A 14,770-nucleotide genomic window follows, 5' to 3' on the forward strand; every position below is an offset into this window, starting at 1 on the left:
ATTCAATAAATTTTCAAGTCTCCCACCCTTTGCAATGTCAATTTTTCTTTGATCCCCCTGGCATGTTTTAAATTTTTCAAGTCTTCCCTGAAATCTCCTGCCCTTCACCTCCAGAGGTGTTTGTGAATGCAGCCTTAAGTTTAAAGTTCAACCCTTCCACCTTACAATTAGCAAATCATTATTTTTGCAACGTTACAACAATTTACCAATATTTAGTAGTAATGCTTTCAACAAATTCTCAACAGATAATACATTGTATATACATGCTACTGCAATGTAATTGACTGGTAAAAAGCAGTTGATATACCATATACATAGTTCTTAGCAAATGAATGCAAATTTTTAGTGTCTTTGAATTATCATTGTAAGTTGATGGTCCTGACACTTGATGATGAACCTTATACTGGGTGGCCACAAAGTAAAGTGTAGCACTGGAGACCTACATGTACTATACTATTTTAAAATTGAAAGACAGAGTTTAACATCATACTACAAGTGACCTTGCAGCCAGCCTATATAGCCCTACACAGAAGTGTCAGAGGAAAATGAAAACCTAATCATGTAAGAACACATCTGATACAGAATAAAATGTAATCATGTTGATTGATATGAAGAGGCTTACAGTAGTCATTACATACAGATACATGTATATGTAGCATCACGCTTAAATAAAAAATACTAAAGTAACTTATGGATGTGGATTGTAAAAAAATTATAATAATTTTGGAAGGAATTTGATGAACAAGTCTTTGAACACATACACCCCTCTTGTTAAACTGATAAAAACTTCAAAAGTTTTAAAAGATGAGGAAAATGTACAGTTGTGAATGACAACAAAATACACTGCAGAGTGCCCTGTGTGGAGTCTCCATAAACAATTAAATTTCCAATTCTGTTTATTAGTCCCTACAGTACATGTATGGAAATACATGTTGTGTGCTAAAACATTTTATGTGACTTTGTAGCTGCCACAGAAACCTATGAAGTCACGGAGGTGAAAAAGAATGTGATTGTTAGAGTTGCATTGTTGTCCAAATTGTTGCTTCAGTACTACTAATGTTGAATTCAGGTCAGCATAGATAGCTATTTTTGACCCCTAACTGTATTGAGAAAGTGTTAGATTAAATTATTCTTCAAGCATTTAATACTTAAATTGCTGTCTACAAGAGAGAACACATTGTCTCCAATCTACTGTCACAATATCCTTGCCATGTTACAACAATTAAAAACATCCAACTACACTTGGCTCCTTCAGTTCAAGCCTGAGAAAAACAATAGCCATCTAACGAAGCAAATACAGCAAATGATCTGTTGAAATATTGTGGCTGCTTAAGGACTGATGTAAAAAAGTGTTAAGTTAACCCTTTTCCTGCCAGACGGTATCACTTCCCATCAACCAAGTCAGTAAAAAGTGGTATTGAGCCAAAACATGACGTATTTTCACACACTTGGCTTGGTATGTTACAGCATCTTTGGTAAAAAAAAATCAAGTTTATAGAATAATTTTAACATAATACTGTACATGTAAAGGCAGTTGAAGACATAAATTCAATTTATGTCTTCAACTGCCTTTACATGTACAGTATTATGTTAAAATACACCATATGGAATATGTTGTGTTTCATTAATTTTAACCATCTTGACCTGGTGGTGAAATATGCACTTGGCAGGAAAAGGGTTAACGTAATATCAATTTTCAGAATTGAATAATTTCTGCATGTTTATCATGGCCCATTTGAAAAATGTTGAAGATTCAAAGCAAAGGCCTTTTCTATTAAATTTCATTTTTTTATAAAAGTATATCAATGCTCTCTTTTGACAGTAAGCATACATGTATCAAAGTAAACATGATTTCATCTTTTGTTTTGGTTTACAGAGTTGAAATAAAAAATAATTCAATCATATATGTGAGTTGTACATGTACATGTATGGGTCCTATCTCAGCCACCAGCAATTAATCACATTGTGAACAAATATTGCACATTAGTACTCTGCCATTTGCATGAAATCAGTTTCAAAATGTGTAACAACAGATCTTGACAAGCTAAAAACCCACAAAAACTAGACTGAATTGACGTCTGAAACTGTACGTAATTAATATTGCCAAACAAATTCCTGTATAACTGCTACGGTACATGTACATTCTTTTATAATGATGCAAAATACACATCACATAAAAAAGCTACATGTATTTAACTACATGTATACAAGTATGAGCTAAAGACACCCCTTAGAGGCCTTGTTTCAATATTCAAAGCAACTGAACCAGTATTTTGTCTGGGGAATTTCTCGTATCTTTGACCATGACTTCAATCTTACTGTACATGTATCAAAAGATATCAATTTGAATTTTGTTTGCTACATGTATCCATTCTAAAACCAAATTGGAGGAAGGGAAAGGAAAACTCTGTGACCATGTTCTTAAATCAATGAAGTTGAAAGCTTCAAACATTTTTGAGTATTTGTAGAATCTACCTAAACTATGGTCCCTTGATTTTCTTTGACATATGATGTAGCTTTTCCGTCAAGGGTTTGACTACTTACTCCTCAATATGGTCTTGAAGTCTTGGCAAGTATTCTGGGTCCCATACGTTTTGTTTCCGTCATCAATCTCCTCTATCAACTCTACACACAATGAAGTACTGGTCATGTGCCCATGTAATTCTTCAGCCTCTATTGTGTTGTTGGTGTCCTTCTCATGGCAATGATCTACAATCAAAGATAATAAAACACACATATTAGTTGAGCCATACAAACCAAGTAGCATACAAAATATGTATTGACATGTAATTGAAAGAAAAAACAAAAATATTTAAATTCACTATGTACCATGTATATAATTACTCTCATTTTCAGTACTTTGCACCAGAACATTGTCAGCTCAATTCTGGCTGTCTTCACATTCATGACCATTTCATAGAAAAATATCATGACCCTATGTGACTATGCTTCTATTTTTGTTTTTGGTGAGGGGTCCAAGGGAAAGTAGATTCAGCAGTTTAGTGCAGGTGTAATGAGTTGTTTGTCTTAAAGAAAGTTACACTGGCATTTCAGTACAGTATTATAGCTGGCTGTCACATGTACCTGTACAGTGTAGTTTTCACTTACTCTTTCATTTAAAACTCCAGAATTGCCTTTGCAATTAAAATACCAGAGTATGAAAGACCTACTTATTTCAAGTGTTCAGCATCAAATGTACATGTATGTGTGACTGGTACACAACTGTACAGGTACTATTTAAGTCTCTTTATATTTGTCAGTTCACATTTAATTCATTTGGCTCTAATCATTTTAATATAATTAATGGGAAGCTCTTTTGTTAGTGTTAAATGAATTTACAAAATATAAAATTTGTATATTGCGAAAGATAATGTGGTACTTGGTGAAAATACAGGCAATTATTCAGAATGCAATTAGTTTCACAAACTTGTGGTATGTAGGAACATGTAAGAGTAGTGTTAGTTATCAAATGATTGGATTTGTTTGAATGGCCAAGTTCTTGTCAGTTTTCTCAGGAAATTGCAAACTGTACACTACTTTTACATTGATAGTTTGCATCAACATGGCCTAATTAATTTGAGGTTTGAAAGATACAAATTTTTGTGCATGTCTCTGAAAAACCAATGAACTCAGTAAACTTATATGTACTTATAGGTTTCCTAACACAAGGCTAGACGACCTTCAATGCTGGCAAAATTCTGGAGCCACAATGATTGACTCTGTGAGCTGGAAAATTTCAGTGAAATCCTAATATATTTCATATTTAAATACAATATATTGGCAATGGGAGAAGTGGGCCTGAGGAACGCACATGCATGTATTGTAGAAACAGAGGTGCAATGTTAAAAGAAAATGTACCTTGGTAATTTGGATATTATACCATGTATGTCTGTATAATTACACCATTGAGTATAAAAAGACCTGGAGGGCGATGCTGAAGTAATGGAAATGGAAATGTTTACAGTTGAATGTCTGTCGATCAAATGGACATGCCTAAAATTTACAAAGTGTCCCTTGGCATAATACATTTCAAAGTAACAACCCCCTCCCCCCCCTCGCCCAAGGACTCCTCCCTTGCTATTTGAAGATTGAGCTTTACTGGTCAATGTTTGTTTGATTTGAACCACGGAACTATAAAAAGGGTGTTTGGATAAAGATTACAAACTTGACATACCTTTGTATAGGCATGGAAGAGTATGTGAGTGAGATACCTCCACTACACTACATTCCTGGCGGCCGCAACAGTGAACGAAGTGGTCAAATTCCTGAGATGAACAAGTATGTCGGTTATACATACACGCTGTTTAAAGTCACGATTCGACTGTGGTCAAAAATACATGTTGTGTAATGAGTGCTTGAGTCTAAAGCCGGCTGTTTTTTCTGCAACTGCACGCCATTATCCATGACATGGATAAGCAGTTACATCACGCACAGTTCACTGCATAAGCTGTCGCCTTGAAGACTGGTCGAATAAATGTTGAATTATGCGAATCTTTGACGATGGTATGATACGCAGCACGGTCCCTCCACAAAATCGTGCACGCAGCCACTGTACATGACCGCAGTCCCTCCAAGCTCCACAAAAACCATGACATGACTTGTGTGTTCCGCCGGTTTCTGTCTGTGTGTCGAGATTCGGTTCATACCCTTATAGAACAGGAATGCCTGTCAGTAGCATGTGAAATTAGCATTCACATGGCTAATTGGCATGGCTAAATGTATGTGCATAGGGAATAGGCAGTTAGCCAGTCCACAGTCATTTCAGAAGCATGTGTATAGGCCGAAATATTTAAATGAGCTAGCCACTCACATACATGTGAACGAATGGTTATAACATGTGGACGAAGGGTTATAACATGTGAATGAATAGTTATTTTGAAAAACGAATGGTCATTTGAACCATTCACATGTATGTGAACGAATGGTCATTTGAATGGTTATTTTGAATGCACATATGAATGACAGGATCATTCTGACAGAAAAAGAGCACCATGAAAAGTACTAATTTGACACTGGATTTTAATTTACTTATGTTGCTGTGTGATTATTTTGGTAAACACAGTTCATTTGCATCTTTGGAAGGTGTAAGCAAAAAAGAAATAAGTGAAAGCTAATTCCAGTGAAATTAAGTACTTTTACACAGGACCTTTTAGTGAATGTGAAATAATTGTTGGAGATGTAATTTAACTATATTTGGCCAAAAACTAAGCCAGGCCAAACAGAGTTGAAAGCAGCTCACACTCACCTGAACCCAGCAAACACAAGCAGACTCACCTTTCCAAACGTTCGAAAGAAAACCACAACACATATCTGTAGGTCTGATTACCAATTTAATAAATTTTCGGCTTCAAAAAATTTCATGGACTAAGTGAAAATTGGTTTAGTTCAAGATTATTTTTAAACGAGGTCAGTTTAGCTCTGGCCAGGTCTCGTCTGGCATTTCCGATTTTGTTCTGGAATTTTACGTTGAAGGCCTTTTTAGATAATTCATGATCTTTTTGCCGAATTTCTCCAGGCCCTTGGCTGACAAGCACACTGGAAAGAAAGAAAGAAAGAAAGAAGATAATGAACTTAGCAACATTTGTTAAGAAAAATAATATAAGAACGTGTGTGATTTGTTACATGCATATAGAGGAATTTATGTGCAAATGAACACATTGTATTGGGCTTGTGAACACTGTATTGACTGGTTGCCACAGCTACTAGTCTGATGCAACCACCCTGCAGTACAATTCACAAAAAAGTATTCCCTATGCATTGCATTACCATCTAAGATATGTCAATCCTCTTTCTACTGGGCTCCACAGATAAACAATACAAATAGACATCAATCAGGTCCAATAATCATTATCATTCAAGGTAACCATGAAATTTACCAGGTCCAAGGAATAAATATCGAAAATGACAAAGGCAATGGGGTCATCTTGAACCACGAAATAGTGGTGGTACCACTTGGCAGGAAGCGGATTAAATTGTTCTTGTTGATGACCAAGATAATGAATGAATGGGTAACCATGCATATACCGGTATTTGACCCCACTTGTAGACACGATACATGAAACCATCGCAAAATGAATTAATGGTCATAACGATTAATTCATTTTTGCAATGGTTTCATTTGTCTAAAACCAGGGTTGAACATATGCATTGTCACCCATTCATTTATTATCTTTCAACATGTCAAACAGTACAAGCAGTATCTCGTATCAAACAAAATTCATGAAAAATGGGTGACTTTAAAATTTAAAATATGTTGAGAACTTTGTCAATTAACAGAACCAATGCCTTTGACAGTGCTTCAAATTCTCCCAGAGGACTGATCACCAGTCACAAAATTGTTTAAAGCAATTTTTTACCTGACAGTCACACATATTATTTTTTTGCAAGGTATGAATAAATATTGCATTCTACTGCCAGCATACATGGTTTGTGACCCTGGCAACAGGAGGCCACAAACCAATGTTGTTGGAAGTCTGTTACTCATCACAACAATGATGGCCATAAGAAAATATTTTCTACATGATGAATTAATTGGCATGAGAGAAATTAAACCGAAAACCTGGAGGTCAACTTACCCTGTATTGCATTAACACGGTGAGAATCCAATGGGGGCTTATCATCTCCATCCTTGCTTTTTCGGAGCCCAAGTCCACCAGACTTCGCCAACTCTTCTTTAGTGAATACAATGTCAATGAGTTCGTTTAGAAGTGTTCCTAGACCGAAAAGAAAAAGCAAATGGTTATGGTATGTTTTCCAATTTTCACTTGGGACAATGGTAGCGCCAACATGTACGTTTAACAAGGATGATATCGTCATGTGTTGTGTATACTTCAACAAAGTGGGAATGTCAGTTCCTTGGAATGTGCGGTTTTCATCTTCCTTTATAAGTTGCAGAGTACAGTATCAGACCAATACTTTTGGAATTAAACCCCACACACTTTAAGAGAGTGTCTGAGACACGACATTTCAATTTCATTCTTTCCTCACAGATCAATAATCAGTCTAGTGCCAAACTTTATGAGCGTTGCCCCGAGGAAAGAAAACACAAATAGATAAAATAGTTTAAATGTAAATGTATGTACTGTAGAAGTTACACTCACCAAAGAAGTCTTTAGAATTTGAAGCTGCCATTTCTGCCTTGTAAAGAGCCATGGAGGACACTTTGACATCAGCAAATTGTTGTGGGTTCTCCTTTGTTACAACTATTGGTATTGTCTGCGAACACAAAACAATATGCAGGATTAGATTGCTGCGCTTGATGCCAAGACCTATACTTTAACCCTTTACCTGCCAGACAGTATCACTTCCCCGTTAGCCAGCTCGGTGAAAAGGTATTGAGCAAAAACCATACGTATTCCCACCCATTTTGCTTGGTCTGTTCCAACAGCTTTAGTCCATAAAAATCATGTTTACAGTATCTGTGATTTCAGGGGCCTTCAAATGCTCATTTTTTTGTTAAAATGCACTAAATGGGAGATATTATGCTTCACTGGCTTTAACAGACCTGATGGTGAAATATGAACATGGCAGGATAAGGGTAAATTGGGTAGGTACAGTGTAATACAACAACTTACAAGGAGTATGTGGAAAGTAATATACAGCAAAACAGCTGGGTGTTAGTAAAGTACATAGGTAGATAATTAGTGTACTCATTACAGAAATACTCAGCAGCAGGGTTTTACATCACTTTTAACTTTTGAGAGTCCCTGGGACTCCTGGTGTTAGAAAATGGGAGTCCTACATCAAAATATGGGGGTCCCAATTTATTTCACAAAAATGTTTTATAGTTTATCAATGCCATGGTCTTCACTGTGTTCAATTAGTATTAATTTGCATACACAGAGACAACAAGGTTCCATATTGTACATGGAGGGGTAACTATTGTGCAACACATGCACACAACTATAGGGCATATTCAACTGACTCTGTATAGTTTGAACCGCCTGTATAACTATAATGGAGAGTTGAAGACAAAAACACATTTCACTAACCTTTTTATCGATTAATTTTGGTGTTTGACCCAACTTACATTAGTTTAATTCACGTACGCGTGTGTAACTATCTGTGGCTTATCGAGTCACGGACTCTTATACCATACATACTAGTCAATCCGTTCGCCAAGTTTGATCACATTTTTTGACAAGCACGCCACAAAATCCGCCACAAAATGGAAAGAAACCACTAAGTATCGAGAAAAAAGTTTCATGTCCGGTTTATTTCAGTTAAAAAAATGCGTAACACGTAGGAAATGTCTCGCAATGTCAACAGTTCAGAACAACTACATTTCATTTACAAACCGGGTCGACTGTTATGGCCGTCTCGCTTCAGGACGGCCGGAGGTCAAATATCAACAGTTTAAAGGGGCTTTTGGCAGTCAAACGCTTGAAAATTCACAAAATACACTTCAATTTAACCGAATCCTTACAAATTTCTCAATCTTGCATGTTTTGGACTTCGAAAACCTTAACCTCGGGTTCCATGTCGAGAGTTAGGCATCACACAGTGCCGCCATCTTGGCCGCCGATACGTTCGAAGTTCACTATCGCGATCGATTTGGTCACCAAATCGCGTCATTTTTCCATAAAATATTCTCAAAAAAACTGTAAAATCTATCATTTCTATCACCCAGAGGGCAGTAGCTTGGCATAATATAGTTGTCTTCCGTGTCTACGGCATGGTAAAGCTTTCAAAACGTACGTACATGTTTCGTTCAATGCACTGTGGCCGTATCCGCGTACGGGTGAAACTGCAGACCTGATTAAATATTCATGAAAACCGCTGACCTTTTGAAGAAAGTTCGCATAAATTACTGGAATTTTCGATTGTTAGGCTGCATGATGTCATTATTTTAGTCCTTATATGGTACTAAACTGGGTTCAAAGGGTCAGGAATACCCTCCTTCTGGCTGAGTTCGGCAATGCATAGCTAAGTTAGGCATAAGCATAGAACGCAATCACTGTCGGTTTATATACCGACGTGGCGCTGAGAGCGAGAATGCCGTGTCGGTTTATAAACCGACGCGGCACTTTAAGGGTTAAAGTACGGGGTCGGTAAGGTTTACTGGGATGTGTTTACGTGTTCAGCAGCTTCGCAAGGTGTACACCAGCAACAGATATTGCTGCGTCCCAAGGGACGCGTGGTTTAGTTTTTGAGGGGTCCTGCGTCCGGTTTTATGCGTAAAGGACGCAGAAATGCGCGTCATGTAAAACCCTGCTCAGCAGTACTTCACATTTGCAATGATTACCAAGATGAAAGCAGCAGCTGCTACAAACCACAACCCTTCTACTTCCCGAGATGTTGTAGTGGTTATAAACACAGCAAAGAAATAGGCTAAGCGTTTTTTACCATATACACAACACTGGTTGTTCTCACACAGGCATTGGAAGCCCCTTACAAGCGCATTTACAGTTGTGAAGCTGCTAAAAGTTAATGCAGTGCAAAGATTCAGTGAAAAGTTATCACACCATCTATCATTATCTAAGCAAACTACTGAATTACTGTACCTTGTTCAAAGACATGTAGATTCCTATTCAAGTAAAAAAAAATATTTAAAAATGACCAATTCATATTTTGATTCTCAATTTCAGTATGCTTTGCAATATTAAAATGTCCTATTAAATATATATCAGAAAGCCAATGGTGTCGACATAAAAAAGTGTGCTTGACATAAAATGAAATTACTCAAGCAAACACCACGCCCTTTCAAGAAAGAGTACAATGAATAACACGCCAAAACGGACAGAAGTATAATAAATTCTAGTAAATATTGGTAGATTTCTAAGTTTGCAATCCTTTGATTAACACCATCTACTACATAAGAAACCAAACACAAGTGATTCAAAAAAATGAGTTTGGATCTGTTAAGTGACAAATTTCTCAACATATTTTAAATTCTAAGTGGACTAAGTCACCCATTTTTCATGAATTTTGTTTGATACGAGATACTGCTTATACTGTTTGACATGTTGAAAGATAATAAATGAATGGGTGACAGTGCATATGTTCGACCCCGGTTTTAGGCAAATGAAACCATTGCAAAAATGAATTAATCGTTATGACCATTAATTCATTTTCGCGATGGTTTCATGTATCATGTCTAGCACTGGGGTCGAATATGTGCATGGTCACCTATTCATTATCTTTCAACATGTCAAATAATTATAACCAGTATTTTGTATCAAACAAAATTCATGAAAAATGGGTGACTTGGTCCCTTTAAGTGAATATGTATGTGACCATCATGATTTCATAAGGGCATGTATTTATTACCATGTAAATTGCAACACCCATAAAGTGAGAAAGTTGAATACTTACATCATCAAGTGCACATGGTTTGCCAGTTTCATCTTTACTCAAATTACGAAGAGATGATGGACTTGAAATGGCTCTTGAAGCTGGCAATATGCAGGTAGGTGAACCTTGCTGTGGTGTTTTAGTGGTTGTCGATGCCGGTGAAGTGTTGACCTGTACCATGTTAGTAAGATCTCCGTGTTTAGTCGGAGATGAGTTCTCAATGATGGATTGCATGATTTGCATTGCTTTACGCATGCAATCAGTATCTGTATGCTTTTCAACGGCAGTAGTGTTGTTCATAGCGCTGTTTGTTCCTTTGTTAAAAGCAAACAAAAAACAAGTCCTCTGAAAATGCTGTAAATCGATTATGTGTGATTACTTCAGCCTGTGCATTAACATATATTATAGCCCGAACATGATACTATGTGCCCGAGGGTAGGTTACCATTTGCCTAATGCAAGGAGGGCAAATTGTCTCATGCCCCGGGAGTACATAATACCTTGTTTGGGCTATGTTTTTATAACGTGCCTCTCTTCCGTTAAAAATGGAACAATTTTTATCATCGAATGGAGCATTGATATATTTAAAATACCGTTATGCAGTTTTTCCATTTTTAATGCAAAATTTCCTAAAATCGTATTTTCTATGGAAAACGGAAATTTTAACATTTTACATCCAAAAGTTGTCAAGTTCAGAGTAGTTCCAGTTCACTTTCAGACAATGGTTCTACTTCGGAATAAAAAGGACGCGATGCATTCTACAGACTCAGTACGCCTAAATAATCATGTGATGCCGGTACAAACAAATCCACATGTGTACTGATGTGTATGGAAATACACATACGTCTATGCGCGTTTGCGCACATGGCTTTGTTTGTACTGTGGTCGATTCGAATTCTGGGTTTGGACTATTGATGACTATGTGGCCCCCGGTGTCATCGACGAGTTACCATTGAATCCTATGGAGTGCACAACATTCGATGTACAAGGCATGTAATGAAACACCTTAACACGTGATCTACACCGGTACTGTTTGACGCATAATTGAGTACCTGTAGTAAAAAATTGAAAATGCTTGTATTTACCTGATTTGCGCCACATTTCATTTTCTGCTGCCAAAGATTTGATGTCATCACGAAGTCGTTGATTCTCTTCCTGCAGAGCAACAAGTGAAGTTTCTTCACCGAGCACCAAATCCATTGAGTTTCTTAGATAGTCTGCAGAGGTGTTCATACAGGTACTAGTAAATTGTGATACACCTTTACTTTGACACTGATAGGGACTTGAATTCACTGGGGTTGGTTGGTCATGTCCTGATGAAGGCATGGGTCCTCTTGGAGAACCATGAGGAAAGTAAGACCATGTTGGATGGGCTCGTGTGGCACTCAGAGGTGGTGGTGGTCCTCTGGGATAACTAGAAGCCCTCTGAAATGCATCAAAACTTGGAGGAGGGGGAGGAGGTGGTGGTGGCGGTGGTGGGACTGGACCTCTGGAAGAATTTGAAGCACCCTGAAAGGCATCAAAACTCGGTGGTGGTGGTGGTGGTGGTTGAACTGGTTCTCTGGGAGAATCTGAAGCACCCTGAAAGGCATCAAAACTCGGTGGTGGTGGTGGTGGTTGAACTGGTCCTCTGGGAGAATTTGAAGCACCCTGAAAGGCATCAAAACTTGGAGGTAGTGGTGGTGGTGGAACTGGTCCTCTGGGAGAATTTGAAGCACTGTCAAAGGCATTACAACTCAGAGGAGGAGGTGGTGGTGGTGGAGTTGGTCCTCTTGGAGAATTTGAAGCACTGTCAAAGGCATCAAAACTCGGAGGAGGTGGTGGTGGTGGTGGTGGAGTTGGTCCTCTGGGAGAATTTGGAGCACTGTCAAAGGCATCAAAACTGGGAGGTGGTGGTGGTGGTGGTGGAGCTGGTCCTCTGGGAAAATTTGAAGCACTCTGAAAGGCATCAAAACTTGGAGGTGGTGGTGGTGGAGTTGGTCCCCTCGGAGAATCTGGCTGGAGAACCCCAAAAGATTTTGGTTGAGTAAGTTGGTTAGTTTTAGAACTCGGCTGGGGTTGTTGACCCCTGTCTGGTGGGCTTGAATGTTGTGCAGTTGGTTTAGCTTGTACACTGCTGGTAGATTTGGATTTTGTGCCATTTTCCAAAACTTTCTGTCCTATGTTTTTGAGTTCTTTGTCAAAGCCTGTAAGCATAGCCATATTCACAATATCCTCCTCACTCAGTCTTTTTTTGGGTGGGGTCTTGGGTTGGGTCTTGCTGGCATGCTGCTTTTTGCCATGTTCTACCACTTTTCCGTGTTTTTTGACTTGATTTTCTTAGGCTTTTCTATTGCCTTAACTTTTTTGTTTTTAAAGTATCTTCCAGATCACTTGTGTTTCTTTTACGTGACTTGTGGTTGGCATTAGAGTTATTTTCACTTAGCTCATCTAGGACAACTCTAAGCTTCCCTGCTGCCCCTCGTTTTCCACTTTTTTCTGCATCCTTCATATCTTGTTTACCCTGGGTCACAAAACATTCCATTCGTTGTGATTTAGGTATCCCCTTCACCATTTCTGTATACTTTTTCAGCCTTTCAATACAAGGCTTCTTACCTGGAAATATGAAATTTAATAATAAGAACGGATTGTAATAGTGAGTGGGTATAAAAGAAGTAAAAATACATGTTACACCATGTGGAATCGTAAGTTGTACACAGCCACATTCATCTTCCAAGCTGGTTTTGTTTTTTTAAATTTGTGGACCCCAGAAATAGAAAACGACAAAAAATTGCTTCAAAACGGCTAATGTAACCTCATTTGCGATGTGAATGAAAACAGGCACAACTCACTCCTTATCTGATCGACCTTGAGTACGAGTGAAGCTAACATCCGCTAACATTCACGAGTATCGCCAGTGGTGAGCCGCCATTTTGGCCGTATTAGTCTGAAGTGGCGCATACATAGCTACATATTCAACACGATAATTCCTAGCGCAAACGGTTAATCGAAGTCAAAATTTCCACTTTATGACCTTTATAACGATATTTCCCACGCTAACATTAAAAATGTAGGGGTTTTAAGTCATTTTGCAATTTTTGAACTGACGTTTTACTTATAAAAAGGCATCGCAGACAAGGTAAGAATGTACGAATCGGCAGCTACGAATTAAGACAATGCTATAAATGGCAGCGACTTGCTCGTTTAATGATCGTCAAAAAACAGCCATCGCGCGATGAATACCGCGGCCGCTTATATATTGAACAACGCACAACCGAGCTGTAGTCACCTCCCTCCGTCCTGTCAAAGGAAACTTTAATTCACCCCTTAAGCTCAAGTTAAAAATGTCGGATCATATACAAAACAAAGCTTTCGAGGAAAACAACGATGTACAGAGAACTCTGCTGTACAGTCCCTCTAAATTTATACGAATTGCACTTTTTAAATACGCATTTAACACTTACCGGATGAATGGAAAATTATAGTTCCTTCATACTCCACCGGTGACTCACTTTCTCGGCCACTGTCATCCAACACTGTCGTGGGGAAAACACACTTTACCTTTGTGCCTACTGACAGTGACACATTACACCTAAGACATAACTCTCTTGCAGTTTTGACGAAAAACGTGTCGTCACTGGGGAAATAAACAACTGAGAAATCAGCCATTATCAGTAATTCGTAAGATTTGTAGCGGAAGGTCCGAGCTAGCTGTTAGCCGTTACTTCAAACAACTGCGCGCGATTTTGAGAGAGATTCGATATCCGATATGATAACGCGGGAACACACTACATTGGTCGAAGTATGGAGGTCAAGGGTCGTGACCGTCGCAAAATTTAGACATTTTATGCGTACACGTACACTGTTCTGTTACATCTATAATAACCAGAAAGAAGACTTTATGCGTAGAGGTCACTAAAGTACGAGAGTCGAACACTGTGACCATTAAAGTGAACACTGTTGCGAAACTGATCTAGCCTGTTAAATTCCAGCACACTAATTACGACAGCCCAAGAATGCATAGTACCCTATTGCGGCCGTCCACTCATTCTGGTGGAAGCTCAACACTTTCTGGAGTCAAGACATCGTGCATCGGCAGAAGTTAGTCCATCCCGCTCGATTAGCTAACAAAATTGAAGCGGTTTAAGGTTTTGCGGATAGAACAGTACTCTTACTGCGCCTAAATTAAGTTTTATGTAGGTTGTAGTCGTCGAACTTTAAGAATGGCAGATGCAGAACCGTCGCAAGTGTGTTCGTCGTCCTGTGACGTACCGGTACATGTTGATGACTGCGTGGCCAGTTGTTCAACGACGCGAAAACGTGGACCTTATAAGAAATACTTAACGACAAAACAGCCGTCTTTACGTCTGAAAATGTGAGTACCTTTTAAAAGTATGCAGGTTCGAAACACATGGGTTATTTAACAGTAAACATTGTGAGATTGTCCTTCGAATGCAGTCAAAAGCGGATGGCGTGTGTATACGGACGCAGCTACCATA

The 14,770-nt window shown here is 38.4% G+C and overlaps 1 protein-coding gene and 1 long non-coding RNA gene across 3 annotated transcripts; both read right to left on the reverse strand.

Annotated features, from left to right (window-relative positions):
• Positions 1–1,112: 1,112 nt before the first annotated feature.
• LOC139140485 (uncharacterized) lies at positions 1,113–4,617 on the reverse strand. The gene is made up of 2 exons (XR_011553998.1): positions 4,175–4,617; positions 1,113–2,709 (listed from the first exon to the last, which is right to left on the reverse strand). It is a non-coding gene; the product is annotated as an uncharacterized lncRNA (long non-coding RNA).
• Positions 4,618–5,312: 695 nt separating this feature from the next.
• LOC139140489 (uncharacterized) lies at positions 5,313–14,083 on the reverse strand. Of its 2 annotated transcripts, XR_011554002.1 has the most exons (7): positions 13,736–14,083; positions 11,378–12,887; positions 10,315–10,607; positions 9,504–9,526; positions 7,101–7,215; positions 6,576–6,713; positions 5,313–5,535 (listed from the first exon to the last, which is right to left on the reverse strand). XR_011554002.1 is itself a non-coding variant. In XM_070709795.1 (6 exons), exons 2-6 carry the CDS (start codon positions 12,492–12,494, stop codon positions 5,462–5,464), a joined length of 1,737 nt encoding a protein of 578 aa, XP_070565896.1. In that variant the 5' UTR covers positions 12,495–12,887; positions 13,736–14,069; the 3' UTR covers positions 5,315–5,461. The 2 variants fall into 2 exon arrangements, 1 of the variants encoding a protein (XP_070565896.1); XM_070709795.1 differs by lacking the exon at positions 9,504–9,526 and having other exon boundaries at positions 5,315–5,535; positions 13,736–14,069.
• Between the last annotated feature and the right edge of the window lie 687 nt (positions 14,084–14,770).

The sequence above is a fragment of the Ptychodera flava genome, chromosome 1, assembly GCF_041260155.1.
Source record: "Ptychodera flava strain L36383 chromosome 1, AS_Pfla_20210202, whole genome shotgun sequence".
Taxonomy (NCBI): domain Eukaryota; kingdom Metazoa; phylum Hemichordata; class Enteropneusta; family Ptychoderidae; genus Ptychodera; species Ptychodera flava.

Coding starts and splice junctions, on each gene's coding strand:
- LOC139140489 (XM_070709795.1), bottom strand. CDS start 12,494: ATGGCTATGCTTACAGGCTTTGACAAAGAACTCAAAAACATAGGACAG. Junction 10,608..11,377: donor TGAAATGTGGCGCAAATCAG/GTAAATACAAGC, acceptor CTTTTAACAAAG/GAACAAACAGCGCTATGAAC. Junction 7,216..10,314: donor AACCATGTGCACTTGATGAT/GTAAGTATTCAA, acceptor TTGTGTTCGCAG/ACAATACCAATAGTTGTAAC.